At 38.2% G+C, this 22,424-nt stretch overlaps 1 protein-coding gene across 1 annotated transcript; it reads left to right on the top strand.

Annotated features, from left to right (window-relative positions):
* Positions 1-11,187: 11,187 nt before the first annotated feature.
* On the top strand, positions 11,188-11,916 carry LOC113279365. Its single transcript, XM_026528058.1, has 2 exons — positions 11,188-11,463; positions 11,593-11,916. Exons 1-2 carry the CDS (start codon positions 11,188-11,190, stop codon positions 11,914-11,916), a joined length of 600 nt encoding a protein of 199 aa, XP_026383843.1.
* The last annotated feature ends 10,508 nt before the right edge of the window (positions 11,917-22,424 follow it).

Consider the following 22,424-nt stretch of genomic DNA (forward strand, 5'->3'; position numbering starts at 1 on the left):
TTACCAATGTTCAAATATGATACTTTGATTCAAGGACTTCTCCCTATAAATAATTTAGCAATTACCAAAAGTTATGAATGGATAACTTCACCTCGCCAATATTATACCCAATGGTTGGGTTCAGAGCTTCTCCAAGTCGGTCATTCTATCAAGAGGTTTATTGCTGAGGACCTGGCTAAGCACGACAGACAGTATGCTGGGTACTTTCCTCTACATGAATGTCCATACGTGCCACAACCATGGAATCAGCAAAAGATATTCAAGGAGCGAACTACTAAACCAAACAAATTCAAGGAAGGGGATTTGGTTTTCAAGGCGGCTAAACGAGATCTCCACTCTGAGCTCCAATTGGGAAGGACCATTTATGGTTGCTAAGTCCATAACTGGAGGATACTACAAATTGATCAACACAGATGGTAGAACCCTGCCAGTAATTCACGAGAATTGGCTTAAAGCGTTTATCTGAAATTATTAGGCATTTGAGGTACTGGGCGTTTGAGCACTCATGACGTCTGGATTTGGCATTTAGGATTTTCTTTCATTGTATTTCAATCCCTCCAAAACGTTTGCAATACTTGCAATCAGTATTTGAATTCAGCAATTTATCAGAAATTCAATTCAATTTACTTAAAGAAAATCTCTATCAAATCCAAAATCAAAGAAAATTCTCAGTCACAGACTCGACACCTATCAAAGAATCAAAACCCAAATAAAATCTCACATCTCTCACAGAGTTCAATGTTCTTGATATTATGGAAAGGAAACTAAAGAAAGCCATCAAAGAAAGATTTCTGCTCTTCTGCCTCCTCCAAGACTTTTAAGGCTGCTTTTTCCGCCTCCAGCTTCCTGGTTAGTTCGGCAACTTCATTCATCTTCTTCAACACGGCATCACTGGTAGGGAAGGGAACATCACCCTTTACTGCTTTCCTGATAACTTCAAGTCTTTGACGGAGCCACTTCAGATTGAAGCCAAAATCTTCAGCATTCTTCAAGTTGTACTCCCAATCAAAGAGTACGTCTTGGGTAACAACATTTCTGGCTGTAATCCGGATATCATTTATAACACACAAGATGACTTCTACTTGTCTCGTCAAGAAATAACTTCGTCCTGGATCCTGAGTAACAACAATGTGTCCATACATTTCCCACAGTTCCTTGTACATAGCAGCATATCCGATGGGAACGCTAAATCCTCCAACAAGATGGTGATATGGGAGTAACTCACCAAATTGAGGATCAAAGGAAATACATGCAGTAGGATACTCGTGCACTATCATCTGGTTCTCAGCTACTGGATCAGCATCGATAATCATAGAGATGATTTCAGAGGAAGTAGCTTCTGCTATTTCGGGTTCGGGTTCCACCGTCTGAGGCACAATTGGAGTTTCTTCTACCTCCACGGCATCAACGACCATCACTTCATCATCTTGAGGCACAGATATGGAATTATTGTCATCAACAACTCCTAGATTTCCCAAACCATCATTACTGGATTAATGATTCCCAACTTCGTTGTTAGGCACCTAATGCGAATATTACATGGGATTAGAGTGATTCAAGGGGATAAATCCAATACAATCATAAAATTAAGAGAATAACTGAACTAACATCATATAAGTTCCTTATCATACATCTAATATGTGTACAAGTAGCATCAAAGTCATGAAACACGTTTTCAAATAAACTCAGCTGAAGAAATTTTACACTGCCCTGTGTTCAATGACGAACTGGGAGAAATTGGTGTGGAGTCTAGAGTTGGGTTATATACCATTCTCTTCGTATGGAAGTCCTATACAGCATGTCAAAATTTCATGGAAATTGGGAGAACGAGCTAGGAGGTGTTATCAAAAACATCGGGCGACATACAATCTGAAAAAGTTCTGAAAGTCTCCTGGAAGTTTACTATTTCGTCTTTTTCAGGCCCTAAACATGCTCAAAACTTAAAAATCTTCTTCACAAAAGCTTGGAAATTTTCCGGTCTTGAATATACATATGCAGATCATGAAAATCCGACTCCAGATGAAGATTTTACGGCGTTTTTGGTAAAAAACCTGGGTTCTGAATTTTCTGACAACGAAGTTCGACCAAGTTTTTCGTATATACACATGGATTCTCATTCATTCAAAAATCAGCACTTTCATACTTCTATGAAGAGGATGCAGGGTATATATTCACTTTGGGGGACTCCGAAGTACTCAATGAATTATGATTGTCCGTATTAACGACAAGGGGCTCATTACTTCTATTTGGCTCCGAATCTTTGGAAGTGCCTTTGTCTATATTCTCAGAGGAAGATCGAACATCATCACTTTCCATATCCATGACGATATTCTCCTGGACATATTATCAAGTAGTTAGCATTTTCACATGAAACATTAATGTCTGATGGTAAAGGAAATTACTCACGATGACTTCTTCTTCAACGTTCAAATCAGAAGTCGTCTGCCCAGCAACAGAGAATCGAAGACCGTCAATACTAGACGGAGAAAATTCCGGTGACCAAATCACAAATATTGGTTTTGAGATCCTGATAATGCGGATGGAAGAAGTCACAGCAGAAAATATCAACAACTCACCAAAAAGGCGACTGGGGACTTTATGGTGTTGGGCAAAAACTTGCAATTCTTGCTCCTTCCTTCTCAACCGTGGGAAATTGCCTCCGCCTCTGAGAAATTCACTTCAATTCGAGGTCTCACAGTACGACCCTCCTGCAAAAGAAATTGATGTGATAACTAAAGACGATTATACGAGTTGTATGAGGAATATGCAAAAGAATACATACTGGTGAACCTCCTGGAGATGTCTTTCGCTTGTTACCACCAGAAATATTCCTTAGTATGGGACGACAGGCACTCATCGCAGAAGAAGGAGGATCTTTCACTAAAGGTTGGACGGACGTCACATAATCATTAAGAGTCTCAAGCTGCTGATCCCAGAATTCCATGTAGCCTGGAGTCACATACGTAGTTAGATCAGCACAAGGGAACCAATAAGAGCTCCCTTCATCATATGTGTGATCTAAGCAAGTCTTAAGTTGTTCCACTGATGGTATTCTCCTTCTGAAGGTTGGAACACATTGGTCCATACCTATCTGACAGGCGGCTCTGTCAATGTTATACTCCTCCACCGAAAAATCTCCATACGTTGCTGATATTAGATGACCGGGAGTGCAACTCAGCATGAAAGATCTTTCGCCATCGCTCAAATCAGCACCAGATTTCAAAAATACTTACTTTCTCCAGCATTGAAAGTCGTCAATTGAGAAACGTGAGGAGGAAACACCACCCAAGGACGGAAGTTGAACTCAGACTCGTCATCTAATACGTCAATGAAGCGTGTCTTGGACTGAATTTGCTTCGTAGACCAGCATAATCCTAGCGTTGTCTTTCTCATGGAAGATACGTCGAGCATCAGCAGAGTTCAGACTTTGTAAGACACTACGGGGAATGGATGCATAGTTTCCGAAATGCTCCCGCATCAGAGCTTGGAGAAACATTGTGTTGGCGTAGCATTGAATCTTCATGAAGCCGTTCGAAACACTGGAGTCTACGACTAAAGAGTCCAGGTTAGAATATAAAGAGCCCAAGAATAAGCTACCTAGCGGAAGTTGTTCACCTTGAGCCATCTTAATAGCTAAAGGAATTATAAACGGCTTCAACAAGGTACAACATCTTCAAACACATCCCTAGACAGCCATAAGCACAAGAAAGCAGCAATAGACAACATACCGTCGGGTTCATCAAGAGGGACGTCTCATGGCCACCAATGTGTCAACCAATGAGCGTAACAACCTTTACTAAAAACCTTGTTGATTCTCTCCATCTCAGCTGTTAAATTTTTGGAAACTGCTTTCTCTTCCGCTGTCCAAAGTTCTTCAGGAAAGTTACCTGTAATTGGAAGATGCAATAAAGCAACTACATCTTCCAAGGTAATAGTGAACTCTCCCCCCAGCTGCATATAAACGTGTGAGTTGGGATGCACCAGCGAGCAAGAAGAGATACAATACCTCATGCGTCATGAAAGATATATAAATCTCCAGATGTTTGAACGGACCTGGTAATTTTTGCTCTATCCAGCATAGCTCTAACACGAGGAAATCCTAGCATGTGTCTAGACCATCCCGAGAACTTCTCTAAGGGGCGTCGAGAAAGCTTGAATTCAATCATTGAATTCCATGGTCGAATCCACGACTGGTCCCATGGAATGGCAATAAAAAATTGTTCTGATTCTATGATCGAATCCACGGCTTGATCTCATAGAATAACAATAACTATATTATCTCATTACTCCGTCCATGATCGAATCCACAACTGGTCTCATAAATGGTAATAGATAAAACTTAATTACTCCGATTCTATGGTCGAATATAAGATCCCATGGAATGGTAATGCTCACTTTATTATTCTGAATTCGTAGTCGAATCCTCAGCTGATCCGATGAATTAATAATAAACATCTTATTACTCAGTTTTGTGAATTATTCTCCACTGAATTCCACAATTAGTAATAAATAATCAACAACTAGGCGTCTGAGCTACCTCTAAGTAATCCCCCATCCAAATGGTGAAAGTGTGTTCAACGACGATGCACTAACAGTCACCGCACGAACGAGTATTTTAAAATACGACGAAACAATTAACCTATTGCAAAATAGGAAGAAAATAATAAAAAATCAAAATATTGACCAAGGCGCCAAGGGATTGGACTCATTGACTGGACGACCGTGCCATGACCAATCCCACGCCAGTTTTATATTTTATCATATTTTATCATTTTCCTTCATTTGATGAAAATCCTTTCATTTGAACAAATCTCCGTCATCTCGAGGAAACTCCTCGACTTCATGGCGTTTTCATAAACCCATAAAAATAATATAAAATTAAGAACAAATAGTGTGGGGCGTGACCATTGGCCAACCGGCCACGCCTTGGTCCCAGCCGGCCCCACACCTTATGGTTCCTCATTATTTTATTATTATTATTATTATTATTATTATTTCCCTGATTTCATGAAAATCCCTTCAAATCATGGTATTTTCAAAATACATAAAAAATAATAATATAAAATTAGGGAAACATGTGGGACCGGGCCCCAGCCGGCCGGCCATGCCTCAGCCGGTCCCACACGCCCATATATTTTATTATTATTATTTTTAGGATTTCCTTCATCCCATGAAACTCCTTGATTTCATGGTATTTCTCTCAAATTAGGAAAATCCCTTCAAATCATGGAAAAAAACATTAAAAAATAATAATATAAAATTACGGAAACACGTGGGACCGGGCCCCAGCCGGCCACCCATGCATCAGCCGGTCCCACACGGCCATGTATTTTTTATTATTATTTTTAGGATTTCCTTCATCCCATGAAACTCCTTGATTTCATGGTATTTCTCTCAAATTAGGAAAATCCCTTCAAATCATGGAAATATACATTAAAAATACATAAAAATTAGGGAAACTCGTGGGACCGGGCCCTAGCCGGCCGGCCGCGCCTCCACGGTCCCACACGCCCTTGTTTTTATTATTTTAATATTTATTGCTTCCCTGAACTCATGAAAACTCCTTCAATTCATGGAAACTCCCTAAATTCATCAAATTTCTCAAAATTCATTAATTTTTCATAAAATCATCAAAATATTATAAAATTAAGGAAAAGGCACCACGGGACCGTGGCCACGACCGACCGACCATGCCTTGGCCTCGGCGGTCCCACGCCTCCTTATTCCTTATTTTATAATTATTTTCCATCATCTCATGGTGTTTTCCTCAGTTTCGTCGAAACCCTAATTTTGGCATATTTTCTCGAATTGATGCCCAATTGCACGCTAGAAAATATCAAAATTCTCAGGACTGAGACGCGGACGCCTTGGGGACACGAGCGCGCTATCTTGACCGACCAAGATTGGTTCTTTGGCTTACAGAAGCCGGTCCCATCAAGTTTCACAGTTTTGACCTAATTTGCACAATTGCACGTATTAGGTCCAAGACTCTTCCAAACACTTTGGATTTTCATGAAGTGATCATCAGGCGGTCACGTGACTACCCAGGGACGGTTTCATGACCCCATGGTCGGTCCCTCGCTCCTTCATAATTAATTAGGTTTTCTCACCTAAGGCTCAGACGAGCATTTTCGAATAAATGATTAAACCAGAATTTAATCATTCTTTCACCAAAAAATCGTCAACTCTTCAGGAGTTCATTGTATTTGCTCACGTGAGCATATGGACACTACATGGTTGATCCACGGTCCCATGTAGTCGCTCCCTCCTTCATCCCATGGTTAAACTTCTGACGAACCATGAATTGATCATCAATTGATCAAATTAGGGTTTCTGAATCCAAGGATCATCATTCCAGATTCCAACCTTAATAATTTTACGACGACCTCATGGTCATTAATTTTATTAATTATGCTCGATTCAACGACCAGTATTCTAATTAATATTTTTGGTACGCTGCCAATAATTCATCAGATGAGCAACACATGCTCAGACGATCAAATATTCAACAATTCATCATATGAGCAACACTTGCTCAGATGATAGATATTTTCTCAAACCAAGGAATACTGGTTCAACAATCAATATTCAACGATCCATCGAATGAGCAATACTTGATCACTTCATCGTAAGAACTATACCTCTGTCTCATGACATGTTCAATTCATGAGTTTCAGGACATCATTTTCAACTCAACAACTACATGGACTCATCGTCCCATCAAACCACGAAGTCATCAATTGACTAACATACCACGAGACTTTAATCGTGTCACTTTGGGGGGATATCACTTAGGGTTTTGTTCTGGCGGTCTACGGCACGTGTGTTCAAATACACGATGGAATGTGAGCAAGTCGTGCAATCAGTTGAAGGAATTCACGAGGTAGTGGGTGGAAAATCGACCAAGTCTCCACACGTTGAGCAACTGGTTTCAAACACGATCTCCACTTCCCCACTCCTTGATTCCATCAACTGTCACACTTCATGGGATCACTGGTGTCTAAAATTCCAGCAATATAAATAAGTCTCTGAATCATGATTGAATCATCAGCATCAATAGTATCATCAATCTCACGTCTCATCGACAACACGAGATCATCAACTCATCAATTGAGCAATTTCAATCATTCAGAGCTTATCATATTCAGAATTCACACACCCACAATCTTTGATTACCATTGATTCCACACATTTCCCAGCTTCCCTCCTACAGACCAACCCATCCTCTCTTGTGACCGAATTTACTCTGGAACGGTCATTGTCTTGATTTAGGACGGAGTACTACAGATTGATCTCTCTAATCTAAAGCACCCCCTTTGCAGCGGTGCATCTGTGTGAGGTTTAACATTTCGCTCGGTTCGAGGAGTCTCCTCAATTCCTTAAAAACCAGAAAATCGTTTTTCCCCATATACAGGTGCACGGTCTTTGTATGGCCTTTTCCCCGATTCTCCATGAAACGTTCTAGGTCTTCACAAGTGATAAAACCGGCAAGTTCAGGTTTTGCAGCTTTACGGGCTTCATCATCATCAGGGACTGTAATAACTTCGGGATCTATAGTTGGAGAAGTTTCCTTGCCTTTTCCCTTATCCTGAGTTTTGTCTGACATTTTATCAGTGAGTGTTTTGAGGTAATTACATAGATCCTTCTGAGTAGCAGCCATATCAGTTTGATTATTGGCGAGAACTTCCTGAACCTTCATGAGATCATCAATAACATGTGGATTTTCTATGATTTCTTCAGGATGCCGGCCGAAGAGAGGATGATTTTCGATATCGGTGTGAGGAGGAGTGTTTTCACCACCATTGTTGGAAGCAGGAATGGTTTCCGGAATACCATCATTGTTGTTGTTGCTAGTGCTAGCATCTTTTGCATCTGTAACTAACCCAGACCTAAGACCAGCCATTTTGTGAGAATGTGAGATTGCAACCGAGAGATTAATCTCCAATTGTGGTCGCCAATCTGTGGATGGGAAAAACGGTTTGCTGTATTTCTAGGGAAGTGAAGAGACGAGCGTGTTGCCGAGACTCCTCAACCGAGAAAACTGCTTAACCTTACACAGATGCACTGCAAAGGGAGTGCTTAGCTTCGAGAGATCAATCTGTAGGATTCCGACCTAAACCAAGTCAATGGCCGTTCCAGAGTCAATTCGGTCGCAAAGAGGGAGATGGGTTGATCTGTATGAGGTAAGCTGAGAATTTTGTGGGATCAGTGATGATCAAGGATTGTGGATGTGTTGAAGGTTTCTGCAACTTTTGGTGAACTGATGAGTTCGAATAAGTTCTAATAGATTGATGAATTCTTGAGAGTAGTTATTCGAGAAATTCTGTATGAACGATTACTGATTATGTAATTCTGTCCTTCAATCATGGATTCAGAGACTTATTTATATTGTCAGAGTTGTGAACACCTTGATCCCTGTAAGTGTGATGGTTTCTTGAGTGAAAGAGTGGGAAAATGGGAAATCGTGTTAAAGTCAGTTCCATGTCGTGTAGCGACTTGACTGATCGTGCACCCACTACTTTGCTAATTCCTTCAACCGTTTGCACGAATTGCGCACATTTCTCGTCGTGGATGAATCCACGTGTCGTAGACCTCCAGACCAAAACCCTAAGTGATATCCCCCCATCTGTGACGTGATTGATGTCTCACGAATCGTGGAGTCTGTATGACAAAAGTGTCTTAGTTAGTCAGTTGTTAACTGATCAGACAATGAGTCTAGGTTTTGTTGAATCGAGCACTTTTGACAAATGCTCGGCGATTCATGAATATATGTTAATGTTGCTCGTCTGAGCAAATATTGTAAATTCGACGAGTTTTTGAATATTGATGAGTTACTGAATATATGTGGGTTATTCGAGCAGCTGAGCAAGTATTGCTCGATTCGACGAATTACTGATAAATTACCGAATATTGATAATGAGATCAATATTCGAGCAACTGAGCAAGTATTGCTCAATTCGACGAATTACTGATAAATTACTGAATATTGATAGTGGGATCAATATTCGAGTAACTGAGCAAGTATTGCTCAATTCGACGAATTACTGATAAATTACTGAATATTGATAGTGGGATCAATATTCGAGCAACTGAGCAAGTATTGCTCAATTCGACGAATTATTTACTGGTGACGTGACCCAATAAAATATTAATTAAAATATTGGTAGATTACGTATAATTAATTCAGATGTTTGATCGCTGGATCAATATAATTTAGTGTTTGAACTTGCTTAGAATGGTAATTCGTGGAGCGTTTGTTCGAAACCCTAATTTTTGATCAATCCTTCATCAATTGACGAATTGCTGAAAATTGGTCATGAGTAAGGGAGGGACCGACCACATAAGATTATGGACATCCATGTGATGCCCAAGTGCTCGAGTAAGCACGCACCAGGGTCCTCAGTTGGACTGTTGGTGAAGGAATGATGACAAAATGCCGGTTTCATCATTTATTGAAAATAGTTGCTCGATTGAGCGTTGGGTGATAAAACCTAATTCATGGAGAAGTGAGGGACTGGCCAAGAAGGCATGAACTTGGAATAATAAAACAGGCATTATCATTCCATGGGATCGTGGATTCGACCATAGAATCGGAGTAATAAAATTACCTATTACCATTCCATGAGATTCGTGGAATCGGATTAATCAGATAATACAGTTGTTTAAAGTCATTCCATGAGATCAAGTCGTGGATTCGATCATAGAATCAGAACAGTTGTTATTGCGATTCCATGGGATCAGGCCGTGGATTCGATCATGAAATCGGATCAATGGTTATTGCCATTCCATGGGATCATATCGTGGATTCGACCATGGAATAGGAGCAATAATAGATTATTCTGGGAATTCAGTGGTAAATGTCACGGCAGAATTAATCTATCGTAGGAAAGATATTACCCAGTTAATGTTTAGAAGAATATAGTTGATATGAAAATAATCATATGGCTAACCATTTGGTTGACTTGTTGAACCAACAAATGTTAATGTTTGGGTACAGTTCATAAACCCAAAATTGGACATTTCATTTGTGTGTGACAAGCTAAGTTTTTGATCTAATGGTTGAGAAATATTAGCTTGAATCTAATCAGGTTTTCATCTAACGGTGAATATTGAATGCTTTGTTACTAAGCTAATATTGATTGCAAACCCTGATTTGAAAGTGTATATAAGGGAGAACTCTAGGAACTGGGAAAACTGATCCCCACACCTTACGTGTGATACTAGTTGCATAGCTAGAGTCGATTCTACTTTAACCTTTGGTTTCTTCTTCTAAACCAGGTTTACGACTTAAAGACTTCATTGGGATTGTGAAGCAAGACCGATACTACTTTTCTTATAGTTGTGTGATCTGATCTTGCATCTTCAATCGTACGAGTACAATTGTAATAATTGGCTTGAGATTTTATATCCCTGATAGGCAAGATAAAAAGTAATCACAAACAAACTTCGTCTCATCGTTTGTGATTCCACAATATCTTTTTTCGATGCGTCGATTAAGATTATTGTGAGGTGATTGATAATACTAAGTTGTTCTTCGGGAATATAAGTCTGGTATTATTGATTGGTTTCTGTGTGATACAGATTTGTGTATTAAATTCTTCGACTTTGGGTCGTAACAACTCTTAGTTGTGGGTGAGATCAGCTAAGGGAATCAAGTGCGCAGTATCCTGCTGGGATCAGAGGCGTAAGAGCATAACTGTACCTTGGATCAGTGTGAGATTGAATGGGTTTAAACTACAGTCCAGACCGAAGTTAATTTGGAGTAGGCTAGTGTATGTAGCGGCTTAATACAGTGTGTGTTCAATCTGGACTAGGTCCCGGGGTTTTTCTGCATTTGCGGTTTCCTCGTTAACAAAATTCTTGTGTCTGTGTTATTTCTATTCCGCATTATTTTTGTTTATATAATTGAAATATCACAGGTTGTGTGTTGTTCAATCAATTAGAATATCCGACCTTTTAGGTTGTTGATTTAAATTGATTGACACTTGGATATTGGTCTTTGGTACCATCCAAGTTATCTCTCTAGTATTCGATAAAGACTCGCAGATTTCTATTTGCTTGAGTATATATCAAATTGAGAGATTGAGATATAAACTCTTTGATATACTTTTTATCTAGATTGAGTCTGACTGTCTAGTTGATTCTCTAGAAAGTATATTGGAGTTTGTCCATACAGATTGCTAAGACATGATGGGTTTTCTCTCTCCTAACTTTGCTTTGGATACAAAATTCACTTGGACAAATAGCCAGTCGGGTTCTAATAGAATTATTAGTAAACTTGATCGTGATGTTATTAATGTTGCTTGGCTTGCAAAGTTTGAGAATTGGCGGTGTAAAGCTCTTCTTAGGGAAGTTTCCGACCATTCAACTCTCTTGGGTTATCCTTTTGTTGTTCCAAGACCTAAGAGAGCTCATTTTCGCATTCAGAAGATGTGGTTCTTACACGCTGATTTTCTTCGTATGGTTAGTGAGAGTTGGAACATGGCTCATGGTTCTCTTGACTTTATTTTTTCTTATGAATTGAAGAGACTTAAAGGCGTGATCTAAGAATGAAATCTTTTGGTTTTTGGTAACATTCATTCTCGGTTGAAGCAAGATCAATTGTGGTTTGAAGCTGCTGCTCTTCGTTCGGATGAGGATCCAAATGATGTTACTAATCTAAATCTTATGAAAGATGCTATGTCCAAGCTAAGTGAAACTCGTCTTCAGCACAACACTATGCTTAAACAAAAGGCAAGGAATCAATGGCTTGTGGAGGGTTCAAGCAATTCTACTTTCTTTCATAATAGTATTCGTATTCGGAGAAGTGCTAATACTATTTCTGAATTAGTTGATAGTGCTGGCAATATTATTTCAGATTATGATCAAGTTCATGATCATGTTGTGCATTATTATGAGTACAAGTTCAATGGTTAAGAGCTAGACTTATGTTAGCTTATTTGATTACGAGCGTCCTAGCATCTCGGAGGCGGAGAGTCTTTCCATGGACAGAATTCCTTCCCCGGAGGAAATCAAACAAGCAGTTTTTGATTTAGGAGCGGATAGTGCACCGGGTCCTGATGGGTTTTCTGGTTGCTTCTATCGCCATTGTTGGGATATTATTGAAGATGATTTGATTAAGGCTATTATTCATTGTTGGAGTACTGGTCATATCCCAAACGACATCAATTCAAGCCTTATCATTTTGCTTCCGAAGGTACGAGGTGCAAATACTCTTCGTAATTTTTGACCAATTGGTCTTAGTAATTTTTCTTTAAAATTTTTACTAAGATTCTTGCTACTAGGCTAGTCAGTGTTTTGGATAATCTTGTTTCTGAGGAACAGGTTGCGTTTATGAAAGGGCGTAATATCCATGAAAACATTAGTTTGGCTTCGGAAATGGTTAATGAGCTTCATCTTAAGCGCAAGGATGGTAATATTGGCCTCAAGCTTGATATTTCTCAAGCTTTTGACACAGTCAGTTGGGATTTTGTTTTGGAGGTTTTTCGTAGATATGGTTTCTCGGAGCAGTGGTGCACGTGGATTCTTAATATCTTAAATTCGGCTAGAATCTTTATTCTTTTGAATGGCAGTCCGGAGGGTTATTTCAAAACTAATAGAGGTTTGCGTCAAGGGGATCCCCTTTCTCCTCTGATTTTTGTCTTGATTGAAGATGTTCTTAGCAGAAATATCACGAAGCTCTTTCGTGATAAAAAGATGTCACACATGGTGACAAGAGGTGGTATCTCTCCTACTCACCTTTTCTTTGCGGATGATATTATGATTTTCTGTAAAGGTAATTTAAAAAGTCTTCATAATCTTGTGGACTTGTTGGGTAAATATCAGAGAGCTTCTGGGAAAACTGTGTGTAGACAGAAGAGCAAAGTTTATTATGGTGATGGTTCTTTGAGTAGAAGAATATACCTTGCGGATTACTTGGGGATGAGTGTTGCTACTTTTCCAGACCGCTACTTGGGAGTTCAAATTATGCCAGGTACTGTTCGCTATCATCATATTTCTAATGTGGTTGAAAAGATAAAATCTCAACTAGCTGGTTGGAAGGGGTTTTCTTTATCTTTTCATGATCGTATTGTGCTTGTTAAATCCGTTATTGCTAGCTATTCTGTTCACAACATGGCTGTTTACAAATGGCCTCACAAATTTATTTTGCAATATGAAAGAGCAATTAGGAATTTTATTTGGACGGGGGATTCAAATATTAGCCGTGCAGTTGTTGTAGCTTATGATAAAGTCTGTTGTCCTTTTGAGGAGGGGGGCCTAGGCTTAACTCGTATGTCTACTATGAATGAAGATCTTATCATGAAACTTTGGTGGAATATTCGTACTTCTAAGAAGAAATGGGCTTGGTTTTCTTCGCGCCAAATTCTTTGGCAGGAATGGTTGTATTAAAATGGTTGGTGTCAAGTCTTCTATTCTTCCAGGTATTAGGAAGGTTTACAAGACTGTGGGGTCTAACACCAAGGTTTTACTAGGTGATGGAAGAACAAATTATTTGTATTATGATGCATGGTACTCTGATAGGTGTTTTGCTGATATTCTTAATGTGCAAAGTTTGGATAGAAACGTGCTGGTTAGTGATGTTTGGTTTGCTGATCACTGGGATATTCCGCAAGTGCATCTAGACCGTATGTTAGCTGCTGGTTTTCATGTAGCCAACTTCACTAATCCAAATGGAGGTGCAGACGTCAGAATTTGGATGCCTGACTTCAAGGGAACCTTTACGGTCAATTCAGCAAAGGAGTTGATTCGCACAAAATATGCACCTCTTGAAGGGGCGTCGCTTTTATGGAGGAAGGAGATACATCCAAATCTAGCTGCACAGAATTGGAAATTCATTAGAGGCGCATGTGCCACTCTTGAAGTTATTAGAAGCAGATTCAAAATTCAACTCGCCAACAAATGTAGCTTGTGTGGCATTGAAGAAGAAACGCTGAGCCATATCCTTTTTCATTGCAGTTTTGCTGGCCGCGCTTGGAACTGGATTAATGATGTTTTTGGTTTAAATGCTAACAAAAATATTATAGTTTCTGTCAAAGCAGCAAAAGGAAGGAGTGCTATGGTGCGAGATCTTTGGTTGGTCGCAAATCTTGTCATCAGGTCTGAACTGTAGGCAGTTCGTAACAAGGCAGTGTTTGATCATAAAAAAACTAACTGGAGTTTGTTTTTTAAGAGAGTTCTCAAGCTAATTCAAGAGTATGTTGTTCGTTTGAATGGTTATATGCGTAATAGTGCTGAAGATGTCATTTTACTTGATTATTTCCGTGTGCACCACAAAAAAATCAAAGTTCTCCAGCCAATTGAGTGTTATTGGCAGCCTCCGGAAGACAATGAGTTGCAACTTTGTTGTGATGGAGAAGCGCGTGGTAATCCAGGTGTTCCGGGTGCTGGAGTGGTAGCAAGAGATGCTAATTGTTCCGTCCTTCGAGCAATGTCTATTGGGTTAGGTGTTACAACAAATTACTTGACAGAACTCTATGGTATTATTGTAGGGATGGAATGGGCTATAAGATGGGGTTTCAGGCGCGTTTGCATTCGATCTGATTCTTTTGGTGTTGTTCAAGCCTTAAAAAGTGCTAATCTTCCTTGATTTGCTAGACAAAGGTGGACAGCGGTTTGTAGGCATTATGAGGCAATAAGGTTCATTCATACTTATAGGGAAGCGAATTTCTCTGCAGATGCTATGGAAAAATGGGGGTGTTTTCTTAATGAGGAGGAAGGCTTACATTATGATGGAAGACCTAATTTTTTAATTTCAGTTGAATATCCAAATCTTGCTTATTATAGATTCAGATAGTTTGCAAGTTTTTGGGGTTGCTGTGACCTCTTTTCTTGTGAACTCTTCTTTGTAAATTTGTTATCTATTAATACAAATTTTGACTTATCAAAAAAAACCATACAGATTGCTAAGCGAAATATTGGGTGTGGTTGTTAGACCCCCGCTTTTTCAATTGGTGTCAGAGCAGGCAAACACGTTTAAGACCTTACAAGTCTGTGTTTGTGGCAATCTGAGTTTGTGGACATAACCTCTTCTACGCATACCAAGATGTCTTCTAAAGCTTTTAACTATGCCAAATGTCTTGGGAATACCTCAAAGGATTACTCCTTAGCTGATTCTTCCGAATCCCGAGGTAAGAAGATTGTTTCATCCTGTGATGACATATCTCTCTCCGATGAGACATTGAGCACTATGGCAAAAGCTGAAATGAAGCTCACCAGAATCTCAAAAAACACTGTTGAGATTATTGATTTTCAGGATCATGATCAGTTTATTGATGAATTTGACAAGTCTCTTGATCGAGAACATGAACTCTACAACATCATTGAGTCTTTCTCTAAGAATATTGAAAAACTTCTCCAAGAAACTACTTAACAGCGTGAAAAGATTAGTGTTCTTGAAGATATTATTAAGGAAGACTCAATTAGAGAGAAACGTTTGGTCGAGACTCATTCATCAGATCTTAACATACTTCGTGTTGAAAAGGAGAAACTAGAAGCATCTCTTACTCTAGCTCATGAACAGTGTAAATCCTTGTAAAAGGAAAACTCTGTCTTAAAGAAATTTTTTTCTGTACGTACTAACTCTGATGAGTTATAGTACATGACGAAATGTTCTCCAGAAGAAGATTGTGCCAAGAAAAGTTTGCATAACTTACAATCTTCTCACATGGCTATGAAGTTAAAACAGGTACCAATTGTTGCTTCTCCTCCACGAACCTATACCTTCTGTGGAAAAAAGAATCACTATGCTATCCATTGTTTTGCCAGAAAGAAACAAATTTCTAAACTTCATAATTTGCTTCTTTACACTGTCAATGGGATAAATAGTCCGTCGACTACTGCAGTGAATCGCATGCCCACAGAAAACCAGAAGTTTTATAAATATGATCTCTTTCCTAGAAATCATCACAGAGTTCAAATGCATTCTAGTGGTATAAATTCTTGTGCTGCCGTTAAAAGCATTCCATGTGTTTATAAGACTGTTTCTGGTAAATCCAAGTGTAGAAAATGGATTCCTATCCATTCTGATCCTCTTGAACCAGTTGCGAAGAACACGAAGATCAAACGGTCGACTTCTTTCTCGATGACCACAGTGGAACTATATTCTACTCTACCAACTGACTCCAAGTATTCTTTTCCTTGTTTCTAACTTGAGAGGTGCAAGTAAATTTGTTGAGAAATGCTCAAGTATGTTGTATATTATCTCAGTTTCGGTTTTTGTGCAAGTTTTCTTTTGTGCTAACAGTCCACAAACGTCCGCGTCCTCCTCTTGAGAGTTCTTAGGGTTTCCATAAACAAGAGTTTCCTTCTCCTGTTTACATACACATATATATTACTCTATATTGTGTCTCTCCATCCCTATCAAAAAATTACATGGAGAACTCTGCAAAATCTCAAGAGATTGTGCATCTTGATATGGAGGAAGACGCTCAAGGACGTGAGTCAATTCAAGAGCTGGTCCTAAAGAAGGTGCTTGAAAGAAAGGATCACAACTCCTGGATTGATGATTCTGTCAAGGATTTGATTCGTGTTCAGAACGATTCAAAGGTCGAGTTTGAAAATCTTCAATTGCAAATAAACCAACTCTTGGATGGTCAGGCCAGAATCCTTGCTAATCAGAATATTCTGATACGGAATCAAAAGAAGCTCATCATGGACTGCACCGAGGCTAGACAGCTTGCTCGGGTTGTTGATCGCAAAGTTAGTGTTCTAACTCATGATCATGGTGTGTCTACAGTCAAGAGAATAAAGGAAATCAGTGATACCTTCTTTTATGGATCCATTGAAAGATATGAAGTTCTCAACGAACTTTGATTCTCTTCTGTTTTCCTAGTAAATCTTCTATTTTTCTTGTTATTATTAGAAGAATAACTAGAGTTTGGAATAGCCATTATTGTGATTACACATAGCTATGTCCAACATTTTCATCTTCTTGTTTTTAGATTTATTTGTTTAATTCTAAATTTTTTGGAAGATGATTTTTGAAGTATTAATCTTTATGGTTTTATATATTGCAATATTGTTATGGGATATGTGTGTTTACGTCCGTGAACTATGATTATCCCATACCTTGTCAAAAGTAAAGTCTTTCGTATGTCGATAATCATGTATTGATAAAAGAATGAATAGACTTTTGACAAATACAAAAGTTAAGCCTATTATGTCATTTATTGATGGAAGATAGGTTAAAATCTTTTGTTTGCAAGGATTATGTCTATTGTATGTCATTGTGCAAATAGTGATGAAAAATAGAATGAATCCTTGTATATTCCGCAGTAATTGATCTTCCCTGATCCATATTTTATGTTTTACTGTGTGGCTCTGTAATGTGTCTTATGTTGAGCACGAAACAACCAAGTTGATTATTTTTATGATTATCTTTGTTGTTGTTCCGTAAGGTACTTTATGTTGAGCATCTTGAACTAAATTAATCATCTTGTTTGGTTATTTAGTTATGACTCCATAAGTCTTCTTATGTTTGAGCGTTCATGACTGGGTTAATTGTTTTCATGATTAACTTAGTCATTGCTCCATAGACTCTCTTATGTGAGTATGACCAATTAAATTGATTACTTTTGTGGTTAATTTGGTTGTGTATTTCGATTAGATTAATTATGGGTTTTCTTGTGATTAATCTAATTGAGCGCTCTTAAGTCTCCATAAACATTTTCGGTTAAATTAATCATGAACTTCTTGTGGTTAATTTAATATTTTGGATTCAAATTCGTTATGTCCAAAGAAATCCTTCTTTTCTCTTTCGAAATTAAGGTCGCTCTTGGGAATGACATTTTATGGGGGAGAGTTCTTTTTGAACTTGCGCTTAATTGCCATATCTTTGTGGGGAGTGCGGCTGTGGAATATTATAGAGGTTATCTTGTATCTTTAACCTCCTTGATGAATGCATTTAGCTTCGGCTTTATGATTGCATCTAAAGAACAAGTTGATACTTTTCCTTTCTTTTGGTCAAGAAATGTCTCTTTCGGAAATTTCATTAGGATCCCGTTCTTGTACCTTCGCCAATTTTATTGACAAAAAGGGGGAGAATTAATATGTAGTTCACACTACAAATACATATGGTTTTCGGATCATTATGTAAGGGGGAGTGGTTTCCAAGTGAGATGGAGTATTGACTAAGGGGGAGTGATACATATCACCATAGTATTGTTGTTGAAGTTGTGATACAATTGAACTTTGACGTTGTGTAATGATACTATGACACTGTATAACAATGGTTGAGAACTATTGTTTTCTTGTTGTTATATCTACGGATTTTCAACAACAATGATACTAAACTTACAACCTTTGGGATCATTGGAGTACTTGGAAGTGACGAAGATTTCGAGTAATGTTGAAGATTAGGCATGTGGAATAGGAGATACAAAAGTTAATGTATTTATTTTTTGTATTCCATATGTATTAATAGTTTTGCCACTAAAATTGACAAAGGGGGAGATTGTTAGAGCATTGCTCGGTCGAACTCGCATGCGTTGCTATCTCAAGCATGTTTGTCAATGTTAGTGATCAAAACTATAAGTCTTGATTTCTAGCCTACATAGCTAAAGGTCTTGGATTAGGATAGGAAGTGTAGTTGAGCTCAAACCATGGCAATCATCATAAAAGACGAAGGACTACTCAACTGGTGGATCATCATCGACTAAAAGGTATGTGGAGATTTGAAATTATCTGTCACTCAAAAGTCTATCTATTTTATCTCCTACTCTTGAGACAAAAGTCGTTTTGATATATAGAATTTCATTATACACATTTGCTATTTCGAGCCGAGTTTATCTCGCCTATCTATTTCTCGAAATATGTGTTGGTAAGCTTTCGCTTTAGCCGAATTCATCTTTACCTAGTGACGAAAGTCATGTTATGTTTCAATCACTTTGAAAATTGCTTTGACGAAAAATGGTCTGTGAATAACGGCTATATCTGTCCTCTGAGAATGTTTCAATGATTGAAATGAGAATTTAGATTACATAACCATTGGTAGGATATAAGCATTATTGTGGAAACATATATATGTATAAGTCCTTATTCCTTGAACCAAAGTTTGCGAACTTTGTTGATCAAGAGAAATGGAAGTGGCGTGAAGCCAAGTACGCGAACTAAGTCCGTGAACTAAGTCCGTGAACTCAGTCCACAAACTGGCGGAAGTTCTCGACCCTAGAATTTCTGCTGGAGTTTGTGAACTCCTTCCATGAGCTTAAGTCCGCGAATCTAGTCCGCTAACTTAAGCAAGTTATATCTAAAGTCAGTTGTTCTTGAACTAATGTTTAAATAAACTAAGGAATGCTTTTGCAAACCGTGGCCATAAAGTTCATGAACCGATTCGAGTGAATCAAACCGATTTTGCTTCGATTGTGTCTTGTGTAGTTACATAAGATCCAAGCAATTGAACAACTCTCTAACTAGTTCATTTGAGTCATTTGAACTAGTTATGGTGAAGAAGAATATGGTTGATATGAAAGTAATCATATGGCTAACCATTTGGTTGACTTGTTGAACCAACAAATGTTAATGTTTGGGTACGGTTCATAAACCCAAAATTGGACATTTCATTTGTGTGTGACAAGCTAAGTTTTTGATCTAACGGTGAATATTGAATGCTTTGTTACTAAGCTAACATGGATTGCAAACCCTGATTTGAAAGTGTATATAAGGGAGAACTCTAACAACTGGGAAACCTAATCACCACACCTTACGTGTGATACTAGTTGCATAGCTAGAGTCAATTCTCCTTTAACCTTTGGTTCCTTCTTCTAAACCAGGTTAACGACTTAAAGACTTCATTGGGATTGTGAAGCCAGACCGATACTACTTTTCTTGTAGTTGTGTGATCTGATCTTGCATCTTCTATCGTACGAGTACAATTGTAATAATTGGCTTGAGATTTTATATCTCCGATAGGCAAGATAAAAAGTAATCACAAACAAACTTCGTCTCATCGTTTGTGATTCCACAATATCTTTTTTCGCTGCGTCGATTAAGATTATTGTGAGGTGATTGATAATACTAAGTTGTTCTTCGGGAATATAAGTCTGGTATTATTGATTGGTTCATGTTCACCTTGATTTATCAAAAGACGGAACAAAACTCGTAGGTATATTCGTGGGAGACGGATTTATCTATTACCGTAGAATTTTCTGTGTGATACAGATTTGTTTATTAAAGTCTTCGACTTTGGGTCGTAGCAACTCTTAGTTGTGGGTGAGATCAGCTAAGGGAATCAAGTACGCAATATCCTGTTGGGATCAGAGGCGTAGGAGCATAAATGTACCTTGGATCAGTGTGAGATTGAATGGGGTTCAATTACAGTCCAAACCGAAGTTAATTTGGAGTAGGCTAGTGTCTGTAGCGGCTTAATACAGTGTGTTCAATCTGGACTAGGTCCTGGGGTTTTTCTGCATTTGCGGTTTCCTCGTTAACAAAATTATGGTGTCTGTGTTATTTCTATTCCGCATTATATTTGTTTATATAATTGAAATATCACAGGTTGTGCGTTTTTCAATCAATTAGAATATCTGACCTTTTAGGTTGTTGATCTAAATTGATTGACACTTGGATGTTGAGATTTCTATTTGCTTGAGTATATATCAAATCGAGAGATTGAGATATAAAATATTTGATATACTTTTTATCCAGATTGATTCTGACTGTCTAGTTGATTCTCTTGGAAAAATATTGGAGTTTGTCCATATAGATTGCTAAGCGAATCATTGGGTATGGTTGTTAGACCCCGCTTTTCATTAAGTATTTACTTCAACTTGGGTTCTCTCTATTACTTTGGGAAGTATTTAAGATCTTTGTAACCACCATAACTTAATACAAAACAATCACTCATTACCCCGTGGACGTAGACGAAAGTCGAACCACCTAATCTCTTGTGTCTCATGATAACTTAGCAGCTTTTATATTATCTTTGTATTCTTAGTTGTTATTGCGATCTTGAGTACCCTTTACTACTTAGCATTATCAGTTCAACAGAGGCATCAATAGTACTTAGTATCTGATTCTCCGAGTTGTACACATTACGTAGACTACGGGAAAACGAGTATTCACAACATTATATTTTGTTACATAATTGAAATATCACATGTTGTGCGTTGAATCGATCAATTGGTAAATCCAACCTTTGGTTGTTGATTGAAATTGATTGATCCTTGAACATCGGTCTTTGGTACCATTCAAGTTATCTCTCTTATATTTAATCGGGCTCGCAAATTATATTTGTTTGATTGCGGATTGAATTGAGAGATTGAGATATAACTCTTTGATATACTTTTTATTAAGATTGAGTCTGACTGTATAGTTGGTCCTCTTTAAAGTATATTGGAGTTAGTCCATACAGATTGCTAAGCGAAATATTGGGTGAGGTTGTTAGACCCACGCTTTTTCAATTGGTATCAGAACCGGCAAACACGTTTAAGACCTCTTAAGTCTGTGTTTGTAGCGATCTGACTCTATGGACGACAGAACTATCTCTAATAAATGCGTCACCAGAAAAAAAAAGTTATGTTTCTATAATGTCTATTAAAGAGAAAGATTTTTCAATCTCAAATATAGACGAACCTACTGTTCTAATGAAACAGACTGACATTGACATGTGTTATCCCGATTACCTTCAAATGAGTCTGACTCCGTTGATGTAAGGGAAGCAGATGAAGAGAGTAAACTGATTCTAAATCTTGTTAGAATCCAGGCTGATAGAATCAATCGGTTGAAGAACAATGTCAATGTTCTCCTTCGTATAGTGAGAGATTGTAACTCTAAAGAAAAAGCTCCTTGCAAGGAAAACGCTGAAGTTCGGTCATCACGTATCTTACTCGAGGCGAACCTCAAAAAGGATGCTTTGGAAATTGAACATCTCTTGAATAAACTCTATATCCAAGGATGTTCCAAAAAGTCTATTATACCATTTGCTTCTGTCACAACTGAAAAAGTTCCAGTTCCAGAAGTAAAATCAGAATCCCTTCCTATTGGAAAAGATATGCTTATAGCCTCCTCTAATCAAGAAAGTTCCACATCACATGGAAGGAAAAAATCTCCAAACGATGATGTTAGTTTGTGCTCTCTAATCACTCTTGTGATCAGATAGTGTGTCTCTTTTGTGATTCAAAAGGGCATGTTAAGCAAAAGAGAAACTCTAGGTTGAATAACAATTCCATTGTTAGACTTCAACACACCTTGGATTTAATTCTCAAAAGTGTAACTAACATTGGTATGTCTAAACCAATTGGTTTCAGTACTCACCTTGTGTATTCTACCAGGAAAGTCAGTTCAATGTGTTCCTCAAATGCTCAAAAGCATAACAAACTTCTTAGCAAAAATCGTCCAAGAAGAGCTCAAGAATTTTCTTATGTCAAAAAGGGAGATAATGGTGTTTTTGATGTGAATAAAGTATCAGGAGAGAAAAGCAAAAATGA

This window comes from Papaver somniferum, chromosome 5, assembly GCF_003573695.1.
Source record: "Papaver somniferum cultivar HN1 chromosome 5, ASM357369v1, whole genome shotgun sequence".
Lineage (NCBI taxonomy): Eukaryota > Viridiplantae > Streptophyta > Magnoliopsida > Ranunculales > Papaveraceae > Papaver > Papaver somniferum.

What these genes read in the sequence shown, in the direction of transcription:
- LOC113279365 (XM_026528058.1), top strand. Translation starts at nt 11,188, where the DNA reads ATGATGGGTTTTCTCTCTCCTAACTTTGCTTTGGATACAAAATTCACT. An exon ending in ACGCTGATTTTCTTCGTATG is followed by an intron (nt 11,464 to 11,592) that starts GTTAGTGAGAGT and finishes TCTCGGTTGAAG; the next exon opens with CAAGATCAATTGTGGTTTGA.